The sequence below is a fragment of the Pseudorca crassidens genome, chromosome 19, assembly GCF_039906515.1.
Source record: "Pseudorca crassidens isolate mPseCra1 chromosome 19, mPseCra1.hap1, whole genome shotgun sequence".
Lineage (NCBI taxonomy): Eukaryota > Metazoa > Chordata > Mammalia > Artiodactyla > Delphinidae > Pseudorca > Pseudorca crassidens.
The window spans coordinates 53,841,268-53,860,554 of NC_090314.1; the positions used below are offsets into that span (position 1 = coordinate 53,841,268).

The 19,287-nt window shown below is 50.1% G+C and overlaps 1 protein-coding gene across 2 annotated transcripts in view; it reads right to left on the reverse strand.

Moving 5' to 3' along the window:
• Positions 1-135: 135 nt before the first annotated feature.
• Positions 136-19,287, reverse strand: part of CCDC40 (coiled-coil domain 40 molecular ruler complex subunit) — a 43,779-nt gene continuing 24,627 nt past the window's right edge. Inside the window, exons 12-22 of one of the 2 annotated variants that reach the window (XM_067714730.1) lie at positions 16,033-16,128; positions 15,434-15,677; positions 15,171-15,353; positions 10,474-10,719; positions 9,291-9,504; positions 8,711-8,880; positions 8,509-8,600; positions 6,974-7,094; positions 3,682-3,870; positions 2,006-2,164; positions 136-960 (exon numbers count right to left, since the gene is read on the reverse strand). In XM_067714730.1, the coding sequence (XP_067570831.1) occupies positions 715-960; positions 2,006-2,164; positions 3,682-3,870; positions 6,974-7,094; positions 8,509-8,600; positions 8,711-8,880; positions 9,291-9,504; positions 10,474-10,719; positions 15,171-15,353; positions 15,434-15,677; positions 16,033-16,128 (1,960 nt within the window). In that variant the 3' untranslated portion in view covers positions 136-714. The remainder of the gene's footprint in view (positions 961-2,005; positions 2,165-3,681; positions 3,871-6,973; positions 7,095-8,508; positions 8,601-8,710; positions 8,881-9,290; positions 9,505-10,473; positions 10,720-15,170; positions 15,354-15,433; positions 15,678-16,032; positions 16,129-19,287) is intronic. The other variant, XM_067714731.1, reaches the window with a different exon arrangement.

The following is a 19,287-nucleotide window of genomic DNA, read 5'->3' on the forward strand; positions in this document are numbered from 1 at the left end:
AGAAGCCGGACCCTGTGGCCTTGTCAGGTGGAACCAGGCACAGAAAGCCCAGTGCAGCGGTGTCAGAGCAGGACTGAGGGCCTCCTCGCTTCTTTGTGGGTTTTGCATTTCTGAAATGTTTTAGAATAAATACGATTTTCTCTTATATTCAGAAAAATAGTTTTATTTTTCTGCTGAAAGTATAAAATTACTTTGTAGAACACTTTCCCTTTAAACTGCAGAGAAGGCATAGGTAGCAGGGGCTCAGGAATCAGAGTGTGGGGTGAGGAGCCCTGGCTGGAGGAGAGGGCAGGACAAGTGGGCAGACAAGGAGGTCTGTGTTCATGCACCTGTGTGGTCTTATCTCAGGCATTAGGCTTCCAGATGCAGCCAGGGTCCCCCTGGACTTGCTCGTGTAAGCTGGGAATCTGGATTTAACCCAAGCTGGGAGTGGGGGCAGGAGCAGAGACCTGGGTTTCCAATTTTACTTGGAGGAGTACGCCCAATGTGGAAATATGGGTTCGTGTTCACTGGCACTGCCTTTGCAAGCGGAAGACTCACCGAATGCAACTGGAAACGCTGACATTTGACTTGGTTTAAACTGCTGGGTGGCTAAAAAAAAAACATTCCTACAATGCTGGCCTGTCTGTTTCTCTTAACTGGTGTCTCTGAGGGTAGAAAGATTTGAAGCCCCTGATGATACACAAAACTGATCTCCTCCTTGGGGTGGGCGCTCTAGGGCCCGGATGACTCCAGCCTGTTGCTGATGGACCGGCTGACCTTGAGCAGGGCCTCCTGGAACTGGGGGTACTTGTCCTTCACGTGGTGGAGGATGGTGCTGATGCTGGCCAGGCGGTCGTCCAGCCGCTTGAGCTCTGCCAGCAGTGACTGCTTATTGCGGAGCAGGAAGATGTAGCGCCCGTCCTTCACGGCCTGCAGGTGCTTGAGGCGTGACTGCAGGGCCACGAGCGTGGAAAGGTTCTTGGGTGGGACAAGAGACCCCGTGTCAGGCTACGCACGTTAAAAAGAGGACACCCTCTGGGCTGGCACGAACTCCAACTCAAGGACATGCCAGAGGAGAACTTTGCAGGAATGAACAGCTGAGGGTGCTGAGTCTCCAGCTCCAGGCAAAGAGGCTGACAGGCACGGGGTGGAGCCTGGACCCTCCCTCACCCGCCGTCCAACCTGCCAGGGGCCAGGCCTGGCGCCCACCACTCCCATCTCAGCTGGTCAGGCCCCAAACCCTGCAGCCCTGCTTGACCCCTCTCTTCTGCTCACACCACCACATCCAATCCAGCAGGAAATCCCACTGGGGCGACTTTGAAATTATACGCAGAATCTGACGGCTTCGCACTAGCCCCAGGCTACCCGCATTCCGTGCTGTGTTCCAGGCGTCCCCATCCTCCTCAAGTACCATCATGGCCTCAAACAGGTTCCCGTGTCCACTCTTGGCCCTCCCATTCCACACTCAACATGAGAGCCAAGCGATCCCGATAACCCCAAGTTACTCCTCCCCCCCCAACCCCCTCTGAGGGAGAAGCCCCTGGCCATGGTGGTGCAGCCCCAAGCGGTGCAAGCCCAGGGGCCCCAGCAGTCTCCAGCTCCTGCTGTACCTGGGGGTGCTCACTCCCTCGCTCCCTGCAAGTCTTGACTCCAGTGTCGCTTCCCCTGTGTGGCCGTCTCAGACCACCCTACTTACAAGTGCAGCCCCCACCCACCCGATGCTCCTTCTCTGCCCCCTGTTTCTCCGGAGTATCTATATCACCATCAGATATATGGTATCTTTTTTCTTATTCGTTTTGTTTCTCACCTGCCCTCCCGCCCTCAGAAGGAGGGCAGGGATTGTCACCTTTTCTATTCTAGTCTGTTGCCCTGGCACCCAGGACAGTGCCGGCCCATGGAGACTTCATGGGAAACATGAGGTGGACGATAGCACCTCAGGTGCGATCAGCCTGGGCTTAGCTGGGCCGGAACGGGCCTTGCTGCTGGGTTCCTGTGGCCCTGGCGGCCCTGGGGACTTGTGTACCTGCCGCTTGAGGGCTGCCAGCTGGTACAGGTCAGCTTCGAGCTCGTCGGCCCTGGCCTGCATCCTTGACAGCTGCTCCTGTTTCTCCAGGAGGGAGTCGCTCACGGATTTTTGAGTTTCTTCCAGTTCTAGGATGGTTTGGGTGCACTCCTCGGTGGCCTGGGGGGTTAGACAGGAGCATCCTGGGACCCTACCCACCGGTTATTCAGCCGACAGAGCAGAGTCAGGCTGGGAGGACCCCAGGACCCTTTATGCACATGATCCAGGAGGATTCCCAAAGAGGGGGTGCAGGAGAGTATTGGGGGTGGGGAGGCCAGCAAGGGATCCCTGGCCAGACCCTCTGTGGGGTGGGGCGGAGAGGAGTCCGTCACCAAGCTGGGCAGAGGAGGCCCCTGGGGAGCCACGAGGGGTCGAGAGGGATGGACGCCAGGAGTGGCCAACGTGGCAGAGAAATGCACAAACCAGGCTCGGAAAAGGCCCCTCTGCGCCTCCAGTAACATCCAAATGAGCAGTTGTATCAAGTCTGTCATTTTCAGCTACCTTTCCTCATACAGGACTCCCCCTACAGGGGCTATTCCAACATTCTCCATTCAGTCCTCTGGGTGATGCCATGAGGTGAGGACCCATTTCACAGGTCAGTAAACAGAGGTACAGAGAGGTCAGACAACGTGCCTGAGCCATGAGTGGAAGAGCAGGGCTGGGACCCACGGTGGGGCTCCGAGGCAGCTTTCTGTCTCATGTAACCCTCGCCTCTCAGGGAGGGGCCACTGCTCCTATCTCCACTGGCAGACGAGGAAATTCAGGCGTGGAAGGTTTCTATACGCACTGAGGCCACACAGCTGGTCAGCAGGGGCTGAGGGAAGTCTGAGCCCACAGCCCAGCCTGGTGATCACAAAAGGAGGGGGCACTTGGGCCATACAGCTGGTCCCTTCTCAGGGCAAGGCACACACCACAATGCTCAGTCGATATGGACTGGTGGACGGGGACATGGGCTCGAGTGGGTGCCCTCCACGTTCCCGCTGGCCCATCCCCACCACCCACTTGGGGTCAGTGACACAGGGACTCATGCCCTTCACCAGCACTCCATAATTCCCTGATGCCATTTCTGTTAGGCAGAAAGGGGCAGAAATAGGGCCGCCTCCAGTCCTAAGCTGCACCCTCCCTATATAGATCTTCTGTTAAACCCAAGACAAACTCCCAAAGAAAGCCCCTATCAGAGCAGAACGTTAGGGGCACTCGGGAAGCACCTACTGATCTGACACCCACTGTATCTTGACCCAGAACCAGCACGTGGGGTGTGAGGCTCAGGCTTTTGTCCCCAGCACAGAAGAAAGCAGCTTGTCTGATTCTGCACCCGAGCTCCTCCCATCACCCCCAGCCCCCACTGTCACTTCTCTGTCTCCTAAAACAGCCCTGACACAGCAGCTGTGACCATAGCTCCGGGAATGAGGGGCAGAAGAAGAGGCGGTGAGGCAGATGGGGCAGGGAGGGACCGGCCGAGAAGCAGGCAGGAAGGACAGAGTGAAATCGCAGCCCAAGCTGGGGAAAGTACATCAGAAATACGGCCCTGGCCAGTGATGCCTGCACGCCTGCCAGCGGGGCTGGTGACACAGGCTGACCGCCTGTGGACAGGTGGCCTGCAGCGTGGTCCCTTCCCAGTCGCTCGGCTCCCCGACCTTGTGAATGTCCCTGATCTTCCGTCTCAGCTCGGTCTGCTTGCGGTGGAAGTCTGTGCGGGTGAGCAGCTTCTTGTCCATCTTGCACTGCCCCTCGGCCCGAGTGGAGATGGTCTCTCTGCGTGCGACAGCCAGCTCCATGTCCTGGATCATCTTCTCCTGCTGCTTCAGCAGTTGGCTGTGCTTGACCTGGGTGCACAGAGCAGAGGGACCTCCCACCACATCCAACTGAACCATCAGGGAACCCGCAGGGGTGATATCCCCAGGGGAGAAAGGAACCTGGGGGCTTAGTCAACCGGTCAGAGTGATTTAAGGTCCATGTAAAGAACACCAGGCAAACAGGGCAACACTGAGAAACCGTCAGAGACCGGGGCAGGTGGGGCGACATGAGGACTAGATGTGGCCCAGGGTTGAGTCCTGGAGCAGAAGAAGGACATTAGCCAAAAAAAACGGTGAACTCTGGTTAGAATTTGTAGTTTGGTTAACTGTATTGCACCAAGGTTAATTTCCTCATTAGGAAAAATGCACCATGGTTTTGTGAGATGGTGGCGTGTAGGGCCTATAGGGCCTGGGCTGGGGGCTGGGTCGTGGTGGGAGCTGGGCTGCGAGGGGCGCCAGGGAGCTTTCTGCAGGGGTGGACGTGCTCTACGTCTCCATGGGGTGGTGGCTGCATACGTGTGCACTGGACATTTAAAATAAGTTCATGTTACTGCATGTAAATTATTCCTCAATAAAGTTGATTCAGAATAACAAAAGGGTAGACAGGCAGGAATCCCCAAGTTAAGTTAGGAGTGGTGGTGGGAGGCCTAGCCCACGAGGTTAAAACAGAGCAAGGGTGACAGTAACCAAATGCTCTGCGCTGGCACGAGCCCGTCAAAATAACTGTCACAGCAGAGCAGAGATGCAGGACAAGGATGGCAACCTCAACTCCATCCATGTGATCAACGTGGCCGTTCAAATCAGTGAGAGAAGCACAGATCACCTGATACATGCCGCTGGCATAACTCACTCCCCAGCAGAGAGAAAATACGATGGACCCCTATTCACAACATCCCCAAATAAATTCCAGGTGTATTCAAGATCTAAGTATGTGCAAACAATTGACAAAGCTCAGGAATCTGTTTGTGTAACCTCAAGCTGGGGAACCTTCTTAACAGTACCGGAGACCCAGGAGCCATACAGGAAAAGACTGATACACAACTAAACACTAAACACATTCTGAGCGGAAAGAGACCATAAAAAAAATGTGTAAAGGCAAGCCGTAGACCAGAGGTAACGTTTAGAATAGGTATTATAGACAGGGGTTATTAACCCCAATATACAAGGAGGTCCTAAAAATTGCTAAGAAATAAGAAACAGGAAAATCAGGCAAAGATATAAACAGGCAACCTCCCAAGGAGGAAACGCCAAAACACACACACACATATACACACCGGCACACACGTGTGCTCAATCCCCCACGTGTAAACCAGCAACGCAAATCCACTGAGAAACCCCTTTTCATGCAGTGGGTTGTCAAATATTATAGACCAATAAACAAATGAGTGAGTTTAGCAAAATCACAGGAACAAAGTCAATGTAAAAAAGTCCGTTGTAGGGGCTTCCCTGGTGGCACAGTGGTTGAGAGTCTGCCTGCCAATGCAGGGGACACGGGTTCGTGCCCCGGTCCAGGAAGATCCCACATGCCGCAGAGCGGCTGCGCCCATGAGCCATGGCCGCTGAGCCTGCGCGTCCGGAGCCTGTACTCCGCAACGGGAGAGGCCACAACAGTGAGAGGCCCGCGTACCACACACACACGAAAAAAGTCCATTGTATTTCTGTACCTTAACAATGAGAAACTGGAATTTGAAAATTTTAGAAAGTACCATTTACAACAGCACCAGAAAACACGAAACACTTAGGTATAAATCTAACAAAACATATGCAAAACCCGAATGCCGAAGACAAAAACACTAACAAGGGAAATCAAACAAGACCAAGTAAATGAGGAGACAGACACACCTGCTCACGGACTGGAAAACTCAGCGATGCTAAGGTGTCAATTCTCTCTAAATTGATCTGGAGCCTCAAATCCCAACCATGATCCGTGCAGGAACTTTTGCAGAAATTGACAGGCTGATTGTCAATGTTTTTGGAAAGGAAAAAGATATTGAATAGACAAGACAATTTTGTAAAAAAGAACAATGCTGGAGGAATCACATTGGACAGGGCCACAGAAATCAAGACGGTGTGGATTTGGGCTCTTGGATCAGTGGACACAGCAGGGGGCCCAGAAACAGACCCATGAAAACAAATATGGTCATTGATTTCCACAAGGATATCATTGTAACAATTGTTTTAGTGACAAAACAACAAACTGGAAACATTCTGAATCTTCACATCAACCTAGGAATGTTTCATTAAATTATGTTACATCCATAGTATATTCTGCAACTGTTAAAGAAGGATAATGTCTGGATTATTTTTAAAAAAATAAGTTGCTGAATTATATGTACTATTTTTGTTACGGAAAACAAAACAAAACAAAACCACAACTGGGGGGCAAGGGGGCGGTAGCCCCGTCCGTCCATGTATGTGTGTGTGTGTGCACATGCCTGTGTGGCTGTAAGCTCTGTGGTAGAGGGTTTGACCTGCTGCAACTTCTGCGGTTTGAAAAGTCAGTTAAATGGAGTGGTTTTCTAAAACTTATCAGCAGTAGATGCATTTGATCAGAATTCCTCTGGACTCAATAGCTAGCGGGGTTATTATTAACCACGTAATTATAAAAGTGATGTCACATTTGTTTTTATTACCTGCTCTCATTTGTATCCTTAAGGCCCTGAACCTTTGGCTCAGTGACAGCCTGTGATTTAATTACCAGCATTTTCTCAAGGGAATGAAATCCAGCTAAAGATGACAGTAGAGAGAAAACATGGCTCGGAAGGAAAAGGTAGGTGTGTTCCTTGAACCCTGTTACTGAGTGAGAGTCTTTCTGGTCCAACAGTGGGATACATCTCACAAATGGGTCGTGAGATTGGTGGGGGTGGGGGTCACAGCCAGCGTTTAAAAATACTGGAGTGCATTGCTTGCACAGAGTGAGGGTAAAATAGTTCATGAATACTGTGCAGACAGCTGTGTGTCCTGTAACCATTTCGGTGCAGTAAGAACAAGAATTGGACAGGCCCTGATACAGGAGGTCAGCAAAGGGAACAGCAAGTTTCCTTGTGCTTGGGCTGCAGGCCGCCGTGCTGGAGTGGTTTCCCCCCAGGACCCCGAGCTCCCAAGCTCCCCACACCTCCCTCCTCCCACCCACCTTCATCCTGTGGATCTCGGCCTTCATGGCCCGGATCTCTGCCTGGCCCGTCTCGGAATCCACTGAGGCGCGCATCTCTTTTGCCAGTTGGATTTTTTTGTCCCAAAGCATGATCTGGTGTCTTTAAGGGAAGGAGAGGCAGTGTAAGAGCTGGAGAATGAAGGGGCTTTCTTTCTGATGCTTTGGTGATCGCTGTGTGCTGTGCTTGGGGTGGGCACCGAGCACAAGGAGCTATGTCTGTAATGGGCTACAGGAGACCCTCGCCTTCCCGTCCATGAGGGGCGCCCACACCTAGCAGGTGGCCTGGTTAATTTGCAGGCACCCAGGCAAGGGTTTAAATAGAAACAAATGTTACCATTCTGGGACCAGAAGGTGAACTCAACCCCAGTGCCCACCACCCTCACTGGGGGGCCGGGGCAGGGGGCTGGGGCAGCGGAGAAAACAGATATGTAACTTTAGGAGAAACTGAGAAAAGCAAATATAAGTGATAGAATTTGATATAAGAAGAAGTCAAAAGCCTAGATAGACCAAGAGCCTGAAAGCTATTAAAATGTTAGCAAAGACACATGCCCCCCCACCCTCTGTGGTCTGAATGTTTGTGTCCCCCCGCCCCCAAATCCACATGTTGGAATCCTTATGCCAAGTCTTGGGATGGTGATGAGGTCATGAGGGTGGAACCCCATGAATGGGATTAGTGCCCTCATAAAAGAGACCCCACAGATCTCCCCCTCTCCTGCCACCCTGTGAGGACACAGCAAGGAGTCTGCAACCCAGAAGAGAGCCCTCACCCGACCATATAGGCACCCTGATCTCGGACTTCCAGCCTCCAGAACCGTGAGCAATAAATTCCTGTTTACTGTTTAGAAGCCCCAGTCTGTGGTGCTCTGTTGAGCAGCCTGGAGGGACTAAGATCCTCTGCAAGCTCCAGGTGGTGTTATGTGTAGATTCTGTCAAACCACAGGGAGGGGATGATCCCTTTGCCACTAGCCCCTTGGCAATCACATGGCACCAGTCAGGGTGCATGCCTACAGTACCCGCTCCAGAGCCCTTGCAACTGGAGATGCAGATCTACGTGCACCAATGGGGAAGGACATCACAGAAAAATATAAGGTTACTTCAAAGGGGGACATAGAGAGCAATCTCATTTTTGTTAAAAAAAAATGAAAGAAATACACAGAGAAAATGGTAAAGGAAGAGGGTTGGATTAAGTGTGAGTCTCCTTTCTACTCTGCACACACTGTCACAGTTTAAAATGCTTACCGTTGGGTCTGGATTACTCTTACAATCAGGCACCAGAAAGATCATACAGTTTTTAAAAAGTCTGTCCCAAAGGAAGCCACTCTATTTCCAGCCACCACGATCATGGGTTTGGTGGGAGGGCTGCCCTGAGCTCAGGAGACAAGAACCCCACTCTTCCCCAGGATCCACCTCGGGTTCCAGAGCCGCTCCCACCTCCCAGGCCGGTTTACGTGGATGGTGGCCTCCCACGGCTCCGCGGGGCAGCGACCCTGGGACAGGACGCGCCCGGCACTCACTCCGCCTCCACCAGGCTGTTGAGCACGGCCGCCTTCTCCTCCCTGAGCTCGTTCAGCTTCTCCTGCATTTCGATGGTCTCTCGCTCCGAGGCCTGCATGGGGAGGGGGCGGCTGAGGGTGGGGCTGAGGGCGGGCGCACACCTGTTCCCCCGCCTTGCCCCCTGCCTGCCCACCACGGGCGGGAGCTCAAGGTGGAGCCTACCTTGAGCGCACGCACGAACTCGCCCTCCGTGGCCAGGTTGCCCTGCTGCAGCTCCTCGGAGCTGCATCGGTTCTGGTTCATCAGCACGTTGAGCTTCTTCAGGTCATTGTCCAGGTCCTTCATGTGCCGCTCGATCTGCTTCTGCTCTTTCTTCTCCTGGTCGATCTTGTCTGCGGGGAGGGCGGCCGGGGGTCGGGGGTGGCCCCTGGGGGTTGTGATCTGGGTCTGTGCCCAGAGCGCCCCCCAGCCCCGCCGACCTTCGGGCACCCCCGCCCAGCCAGAGGAGGCCGAAGGGGACAGGGTTGGCGCTCAGACACCAAGCCCCTAGGAAAGACCAGCCAAGCTCAGGGGCAGGGTCGGAAAGCAACGACCCTGACCACCAACAGGGGGGTTTGGGTGGCTCAAGGGCAGGACAAGCAGGCGGCAGGACCTCCGGGAAGAAATGGGCATGATGTGTTCAGGCCGAGTGGGCCCTGGACACCAGGCAGCACTTCCTGTGGGGCTGCAGGGCTGGGCTGACCAGGTGGGACCGGGACACAACAGCAGGTGCTGTGGAGGGGGGCTGGGAAGGGGAGCTCACTTTCTATCCGTAGTTTCTTCTGCTCCAGGATGTGGATCTCCTTCTTGGACATGTCCAGGGAGGCCAGGTGTTCCTCGCGCCCCTGCGTGGCCGCCACCATCTCCTGCTGCAGCCGGAGCCAGGTCACCTGGGCCTGCGTCACGCCGGCGTTGTGCTCCTCGATCAGCTTGGTCAGCCTCTTGATCTCCAGCTCCAGGGGCCCCACTTCTTCCCCCTGAAAGTGATGTTCACCAGAAAGAAGAATGAGCCTCTAAATCTGGGTGGGCTGCCGAGGGTGGGGACCCCTGAGATCATGTGTCTGTACGACGAGTAGGGGGTCTTTACTCAGAGGGACCAGGGACCCTGTCATTGGGTCCCTTCCCCCGAGGGCCCAGGCCATATGGACTGACCTGCTGTGGGAGATATGGGTCTGGGGGTCTGTGACCCCTTCCCCTCCCTCCACTGGCCGGGCCCCACCATGCCCCAGTCTTGGGGCAGGGGCAGCAGGGCCTCTGTCACCCAAGAGGCTTTGCAAATTGTCTTTTAACAGCGCACTGTCATGGGTTAGGGTCTTTACTCCCTTGGAATCCAAGCAGGTTGCAGCTCTGAGACCGCACTCTGGTGTCGAGGTCTACCTAAGAATGCGCCCCCAGCTGCCCATCCTGTTCTGGGACTTGAAGCTGTTGGTGGGTTCCTCAGGTCAGCGATACCTGGATAACCTGTAGGACTTCAAGCCCCAGACTCATCAGACCGCCTCACTTAGAGCTGCAGTCAGTGGCTGAGATCCCACCTGCTGCCTATCTTCGCATAGCCCGTGGGCCGCACAAAAAATCAGAAGAGAATTTTGTGCCAGGCAGAAGTTATATGGAATTCAAACTTCAGGGGCCCTAGGTAAGGTTTTACTGCACACGGCCACACCCGTCTGTTTACGTACTGCCTGTGCCTCCTCATAGCCGCTGGGGTGGGGGATTGCGACAGAGACCATCTGGCCTGTAACACCTGAAATACTATCTGGCCCGACAGACAAGGTCTGCAGACAGCCCGAGTCAGAGCACTTGGCACAGACACATGTGCTTCACCTGTATGATCAGCGGGACAGGAACGCATGTGTCCTACGTGAGTTCGTTTCTGAACATAAGAAGTTCCTGGAATGGCCAGGCATGGATATCAACCCGAGCGGCCTCTCCCGGCCCTGGGGTCTTACCCCGAGTTCAGAAATCATCTGCTCCAGCTGCTTGTTCAAAAAGTTGATGAGGCCTTGCTTTCTCTCAATCAGGATTGTGCGCCTGGAGATTTCATTTTCACTGTTTGTGATGAGGTCGTTGACTTTTTTCACTTCCTTGTCCAGCTCAGCCAGTGTCTTCTGATGCATGTCTAGCCTGCAGGTGGTGTTCGTGATGTCCAGGGTGGTCTGAGCAATGTCACCGTCAATTTTGGAATGATGTGTTACCTGAATTAGCAGAAGGAAACATGTCTGAACTTTTTTTCTCTCTCTGGGAGGCTCCAAAGGAGCTGGTTGGCTTCTTGTTTCCTTGATCATCCAGGTATTCATCTGGAGAAATTCCAAAACATAATGAGGAGAGGAGGATGTTGGCTTTCTCTCCACCTCAAGACCTGTCAAAGGACCTACTTGTTGGAACCCTAATGATTTCTCACAGAAAAAGAAAGCTAACATTATTATCTCTTCTTATCAAACAAACAGTAATGTGCATTGAAACGGGGAAATGTGAAAATACAGATGATCACCCATAAATCTGCCACACAGTTAGCCAGCGTCACTATTTAGAATCTATCCTGCCTTCCTGACTTTGTATATAAACCCCTTTGCCCCCCACCAAAAGAAAAACAGGATCACACTCTACATATAGGTTTGTAAGCCACTTTGCAATTTGACAACTTTCATGTCATGTCATTTTTAATGGCTGTGTAATACTCGGTCATATTTGTAACAGAGATTAGGAAGCAAGTCACAGCTGTCCCTGGGAATGTCATCTGTTCCACAATGATCATGGAGCACTGCTCTTGACAGCTCATGTGTTTTGGTGAGGAATACCAAGATGCCTGCCTTCTTTGAGCTTGTCAATCTCTTATCAACATTCCAACTCTAAATAATGCTGTGACAAACACCAACTTCTAATTTCTATTTGATGGGACAAATGTCCTTACATTTCACTGGAAAAGCTGGACACAGTCCTTAAGAGAAAAGATTGTACTGTACTGAGGCTCTCGCCAACCTTGGTTCTGGGGGTGGGAGCTTCAGCCCGGGGCAGAAGTGCCCAGGGCTCCGTGGGGCTGCCACTGTCCCGAAGGATGGGCCAGCCTACCCTGCCTCCTCTGTTGGCTTCCGAAGACAGATTTGCTCCACTCTTTCCTACCATGGAGAGTTGATCATAAGGATACTTGTGAGAATCAGGGAGGGAGGCAGCTCGGGCTCACTTTGGGATCAGGGCCCCTTTCCCCGAGCTGTGGCTCTGCCTTGATCTTGCTAGCCAGCCCCTCGCCGTTGGTTGCCCACAAGTTCCTGCCCACGAAAATCCTCAGCTCTCTACCAGCCTGTGGCTCCCATCAACTCCTGGTCTCCCAGGGTCATCTCTGCCCCTCCCCACACGACCCCAGCTGGCTCTGTCACACATGCACTCTCTGACCAGCCATCGTGCATGACTTTCCAGAACATTCCTAGGTTTAAAGCCAGACCCTGCCAGCATCTCAAGTCACCCAGCTCCTTGTGGTCACACCTTGGTCCCTCTGGCCCCTCTGAGCTCTGGCTATCCACCCGTCCCTTTCTTTGCCAAGACCATCCAAGGTCACTGGGTCTTCACAGGGGCCCTGCCTTCCTCTCTACCCCAGTGCTAGCCACCCTGGAAGGGCTTCAGCTCCTAAGTCCCCTTTCAGCCACCAACCAGGCCAACCAGAGCACCCCGACCTCCCCTCAGTCCCCTCGGGCTGTTTGTCCCCTTTGTTGAGACCACCCTGGCCTCCTCCTGGGACATCAGTACTGCTCCTGAACTGTGTAGGCCCCATGGTTCACCTGTGCCTGCCCTCCCTCTGGACCCAGCTGCGTATGATTCTGTCCCTCCACAATCTCTGCTCCTTGTCTCAGATATGCCCACCCTGTCTGCCACCAGCCCACGAGGTGTAATGAGCAGTTTGGGAAAAGTGCCCCCTTTCCAGAGCTGGACTTGCATCTGCTGGCTATTGTTGCAAAAACTGCTGGCCCAGGACCCTTTACTGCCCTCCTGTGGACATGGGCGGTAGTACACGGGCTGCCCACCAATTGTTGTAACAAATGCTGGCCAAGGACTCTTTACTGCCCTCCTGTGGACGTGGGTGGTAGTACATGGGCTGATCACCAATTGTTGCAACAAAGGCTGGCCCAGGACTCTTTACTGCCCTCCTGTGGACGTGGGTGGTGGTACACTTGCTGCCCACCAACTGTTGCAACAAATGCCGGACTAGGACTCCTTATTGCCCTCCTGTGGACATGGGTGGTAGGACATGTGCCACCCACCAAGTGCAACAAACGCTGACCCAGGACTCTTTACTGCCCTCCTGTGGACACGGGTGGTAGTACACCTGCTGCCCACCAATTGTTGCAACAGATGCTGGACCAGGACTTTACTGCCCTCCTGTGGACATCGGTGGTAGTACACCTGCTGCCCACTAATTGTTGCAACAGATACTGGACCAGGACTTTACTGCCCTCCTGTGGACATCGGTGGTAGTACACATGCCGCCCACCAATAGTTTCAACGAACACTGGCCCAGGACTCTCTACTGCTCTCCTGTGGACATGGGTGGTAGTACACCTGCCGCCCACCAATTGTTGCAACAAATGCTGGAGTTGGACTCCTTATTGCCCTCCTGTGGACATGGGTGGTAGGACATGTGCCACCCACCAATTGCAACAAATGCTGACCCAGGACTCTTTACTGCCCTCCTGTGGACATGGGCGGTAGTACACAGGCTGCCCACCAATTGTAACAAATGCTGGCCAATGACTCTTTACTGCCCTCCTGTGGACACGGGTGGTAGCACACCTGCTGCCCACCAATTGTTGCAACAGATACTGGACCAGGACTTTACTGCCCTCCTGTGGACATCGGTGGTAGTACACATGCCGCCCACCAATAGTTTCAACGAACACTGGCCCAGGACTCTCTACTGCTCTCCTGTGGACATGGGTGGTAGTACACCTGCCGCCCACCAATTGTTGCAACAGATACTGGACCAGGACTTTACTGCCCTCCTGTGGACATCGGTGGTAGTACACATGCCGCCCACCAATAGTTTCAACGAACACTGGCCCAGGACTCTCTACTGCTCTCCTGTGGACATGGGTGGTAGTACACCTGCCGCCCACCAATTGTTGCAACAAATGCTGGACCTGGACTCCTTATTGCCCTCCTGTGGACATGAGTGGTAGTACATGTGCCGCCTACATGGGTGGCTGGGGAAGAGGGACACCTGGGGGCCAGGGAACCGGCCTCTGTGGTGCTGCAGCAGGGCTGGGCAGGTTTACTTCACACCCAACACACTCCATAGCTTCTCCAGTACACACTGCCCCCCTCATTTTTGCTCCCAGCAGGTAGTCTTGCCCCCACTTCCCAGAATAAGAACTGGAAGTACTCCACCAGCGTCAGCTAGGGCATCTCAAGGAGATCCAGGCATGGGCGGTCTTGGTTCCAGCCCTGTCTCTCTGGTTCCTTAGCACACCAGGCCGGGAGCGAGCTGGTCTCCTCCCAGGTGTCTGGGAGGGGTGAGGTGCTTCAGGCTGCTAGCCAGATAGACAGCAGCCCCGAGGCAGGGGGTCACATCACAGGAAGAGCCAAAGAAGAAATTATTTAAGTAACAAATTGCTTTTCTAAGGACACAGGGACCCCCCCCACTCAGAGAAAAGCAAGACCCCTGGGGGAGCAAGAGAGAGCTCATGACAGGGGTAGGGGTGGGGTCCCCAGGCCAGGTGGGCCAATCATAGTCACTCAGGACCTCCAGGCACACCCTGGGGAGGCAGAGGCTTGGGCAACTCCACAATCCACTTAAAATGCTCCTACCAATTTGACCAGGGTTTCTGCTGCAGCAATTTATCCTCAGACATGTGGACAAAGATGTGTGAGCAAGCATGTTCAGTGCTGACTTATTTATAAAGTTTAAAACCTAGAAACAACCTGAAGTGTCTAATGAGAGAACTGTTGAACAAAACACATACATTTGTAGGATGAAATGTGATGCATAAGCCAACATGTACTTTTTCTAAGCATATTTAATGGAAAATGTTATGTTGAATGCGGCCAATAATGTAAAATAAAACACTACATACATAGTGAAAAATTCATTGACAACTACACTTGTTTGTGCACTTTTCTCTCTGTGTTATATTTCATTAAAATTAATGTAAATGGATTAGAGTGGATTAAAAACTGGTATATAGTAAGAGTCCTATGTTCTCTAGGGTTGTGTATGCATAGGTGTCTTCACGTGTGTTCATGTATGTGAACATGTTGCACAAATGTGTGCATGTTTGCGTGTGTGCTCACATGTGCACATGGGGATGTGTATGTGCACGTGTGTTTCTGTGTGTCTTTGTGTGTATGAGTATGACCGTGTGTGTTTAGAAAAATTTCCAGAAGGAAATACACCACAATTTCAGAAGAGATTATCTCTGGATGGTGGGACTTCAGCTGTCTTATTTTCCTCTTATGCCTTTTTGTACTTCTAGGTTCCCTACAATAAAAATGCATTTCTTTTCAACTAGAAAAAAATGAAAGGTGAATGAACATGCTGAGTGCCCCTTGCTCCCCCCATTCCGCCACATGTGGTCTGTTCCCCGCGAGAGGCGCCCCAATACCTGCTCTCCCTGGGGGCACCTGCCTTTCGAGGCCCGGGTGTGTGCAGGTGGCATACCAGGTTGGTCTTTTCCTTCTGGAGCTTCAGGATGAGCTGGTGGAAGTACTTTGTCATCTTGTTGGAGGTCACGTGCTCCTGCAGCTTCTCCACGATGGAGGCATCCATCTTCCTCCCCAGCTCCAGCTCATGTTGGATGGTCTGGTGGAGAGCCTGCAATTGGCCTATGGTTGCCGTGTATTCCTGGAAAGAAAGAGCCAAAGGGTGGGCGCTGTGAAGGAGGTCGGGGAGGCTTGCCCTGCAGGTGGGAGACATGACCATACCATGTGGGCCTTGCCCAGTGCGTCCTCCGTGTCCAGCAGGGTGAGCCTGTAGGTGTTGAACTCATTCTGCAGGGCCTCCTCCTTGGCCAGGCACTGCGAAGTCAGTTTCTGCATCAGGCTGGTTTCCGTCTCTGCCCGGTTCAGGATACTGGCCAGTTTCTCATTCTTTTCTTCCTCCTTTATGATGGATTTCTTATAGGCTTCGAGCTCGCCATCCATGGACTTGACTTGATGCTGGCATTCGCTGCCAAAAGTGAAAGAGCAAAGCTAGGACGTTGGAACACCAACGATGTATGTATGTATGGTGGTACCCTGCTCAGAGGAAGCTCACAGAGTGGAGAGAAAGAAATTAGGAAACCAACTCTTTCAATAGTAGTTGAATCTTTTTTAAAAAATTTATGACTTTCGCACATTATTTATTTATTTATTTTTAATTTCTTGGCCGCACTGTGCGGCACGTGGGACCTTAGTTCCCTGACCAGAGATCCAACCCACACCTCCTGCAGTGGAAGCATGGAGTCTTAACCACTGGACTGCCAGGGAAGTCCCAATAGTACTCAAATCTTGACTAATATTTTCTAATGTATTAGAACTATTACCTGGGACTTCCCTGGCAGTCCAGTGGTTGGGGTTCCATCCTTCCACTGCAGGGGTCATGGGTGCGATCCCTAGTTGGGGAACTAGGATCCTGCATGCTGTGCAGCCAAAAATAAAATAAATAAATAAAAATAAAAGTTAAAAGAACTATTACCTATCTCAAATCCAAGTCTAAAACTCTTCTAATATTGTGATTATGGGAGGGGGAAAGGGCAGGAAACTGTTGCCTTGTGCTTGTGGGTGGGGAGTGGTTGGCGCCAGCCCATCTCCTTTAGTCATGACCATAACCTTTGGAAAGGATATGCTGTTATCTCAGTTTTGTACTCGTGAACACGAAGCTTAAAGCATTTGAGGCGCACAGTGAATGGTGTGGCTGGGAGGAATACAGGTGGCTGTCTCTTCAAATCCTCTCAGCATACTGGTCATGGAAATACCCATAAGTAATGTCAAGTTAAAAAATGCAGATCTTGGATAATGGAATTTGAATTTGTGTGTGTGAGACATTTTTTCCCTTTCATTCTGTGCTGTCCTGCTGTACTTTAAGCATGCTTTTCTCTACTTGTGGTATCTTATCCTTTGAATAAGTTTTTATTCAAAAATTCAAAAAGTACTTTCTTCTTGAACTAGAATAATACCTTCCATATTTTTCTCACATCTATTCCTGGGCCTTGGACTCTCTTCCCCCAGCAACCTGTTACTGTCTCTTAAATGTCTTGCCAGATATATTTTATGTATATATAAACATTATGTTTGTGGGTGTTTGCGTATTTCTCTCCACTTAAAAAATCACAAGTGGAAGCTTAGTATATCCTATTCTGCACCTTACTTTTTCTTCTGTTGTATCTTAGAGATATTCAATATCAGTGTATATAGAAATCGCCTTAATTCTTTTCAATGACCAGATAGTATTTTAAATATCCCATTGGTATACATTTAGGCTCTATCCAGTTTTCTGCTTTTTCCCAATTTCACCAGTATAGCAATAAATACCTGTACACATTAAAAAAAAAAAAGATACAGAAGAGATATGTTGTGTTCACGCAGCAGAAGATTCAATATTAAGGTGCCAATTCTCCTCAAACTGCTCTATAGTCTCAATGCATTTCCAATCTCAATGCCAGTAGGCATTCTTTCCCCAGAAATTGACAAGCTAATTCTAAAATTCATATGGAAATCCAAAGGACCTAGGATAGCCAAAATAATTTTGTAAAAGAACAAAGACTCCCAATATCTGATTTAAAGACTTTCTATAAAGCTGTACTTATGAAGACAATGTGGTATTGGTGAAAGATAGACAAATAGATCAATGGAACAGGATGGAGTGTGTACACACTCACACACACACACACACATACACACAACTGACTGATTTCTGACAAAGGTGCCACGGTATTTCAGTGGAGAAAGGATGGTCTTTTCACCAAGGGTGCTAAGACAACTGGAGATGGACATGCAAAAAAAGACTGAACCTCAGACCATAATAAAATTAACTTGAGGGCCTCCCTGGTGGTGCAGTGGTTGAGAGTCTGCCTGCCAATGCAGGGGACACGGGTTCGTGCCCCAGTCCGGGAAGATCCCATATACCGTGGAGTGGCTGGGCCCGTGAGCCATGGCTGCTGAGCCTGCATGTCTGGAGCCTGTGCTCCGCAATGGGAGAGGCCACAACAGTGAGAGGCCTGCATACCGCAAAAAAAAAAAAAAAAAATTAACTTGAAATAGATCATATACCTAAATGGAAGAGCTAAAATTATCACACTTTAGCAGAAAACATAGAGAAAATCTTTATGACTCTAGGTCAGGCAAAGATTTCTTAGAGAGGACATTAAAAGCATGAACTATGAAAGAAAAAAATTAATAAATTGGAATCCATCAAAATTTAAAACTTTGGCTCTTCAAAAAACATCGTTAAGAGAATGAAATTACAAGCCAGCCTGGGAGAAAAATATTTTCAAAATACACATCTGGTAAAGGACTTGTATCCAGAACATATGAGAACTCATAACTCAATAATCAGATAAACCACTCAGTTTAAAAATAAGCAAAAGAATAAAATACCTAGGAATAAACCTACCTAGGAAGGCAAAAGACCTGTACTCTGAAAACTAAAGGACACTGATGAAAGAAATTGAAGATGACACAAACAGATGGAAAGATATACTATGTTCTTGGATTGGAAGAATCAATATTGTTAAAATGACCATACTACCCAAAGCAATCTACACATTCAATGTGATCCCTATCAAATCACCAATGGCATTTTTCACAGAACTGGAACCAAAAGTTTTAAAATTTGTATGAAAACACAAAATATCCTGAATAGCCAAAACAATCTTAAGAAAGAAGAACAGAGTTGGAAGAATCACACTCCCTGACTTCAGACTACACTACAAAGCTACAGTAATCAAAACAGTATGGTACTGGCACAATAAAACAGACACATAGATCAATGGAACAGAATAGAGAGCCCAGAAATAAACCCACATACCTATGGTCAATTAATCTATGACAAAGGAGGCAAGAATATACAATGGAGAATAGACATTCTCTTCAATAAGTATTGCTGGGAAAACTGGACAGCTACTTGCAAAAGAATAAATTAGAACATTCTCTAACACCATATACAAAAATAAACTCAAAATGGATTAAAGACTTAAGTGTAAGACTGGATACTATAAAACTCCTAGAGGAAAACATAGGCAGAACACTCTTTGACATAAATTACAGCAATATTTTTTTGGATCTATCTCCTAGAGTAATGGAAACATAAGCAAAAATAAACAAATGGGACCTAGTTAAACTTAAAAGATTTTTCACAGCAAAGGAAACCATAAACAAAACAAAAAGACAACCTACAGACTGGGAGGAAATATTTGCAAATGATGTGACTGACAGGGGATTAATTTCCAATATATACAAACAGCTCAAACAGCTCAACATAAAAAAAAACAAACAACCCAATCAAAAAATGGGCAGAAGATCTAAATAGACATTTCTCCAAAGAAGACATACAGATGGCCAACAGGCACATGAAAAGATGCTCAACATCACTAATAATCAGAGAAATGCAAATCAAAACTACAATGAGGTATCACCTCACACCAGTTAGAACGGCCATCATCAAAAAGTCTACAAATAATAAATGATGGAGAGGGTGTGGAGAAAAATTTACATTCCGCTGTTGGTAGGAATGTAAATTGGTGCAGCCACTATGGAGAACAGTACGGATGTTCCTTTAAAAACTAAAAATAGAGTTACCA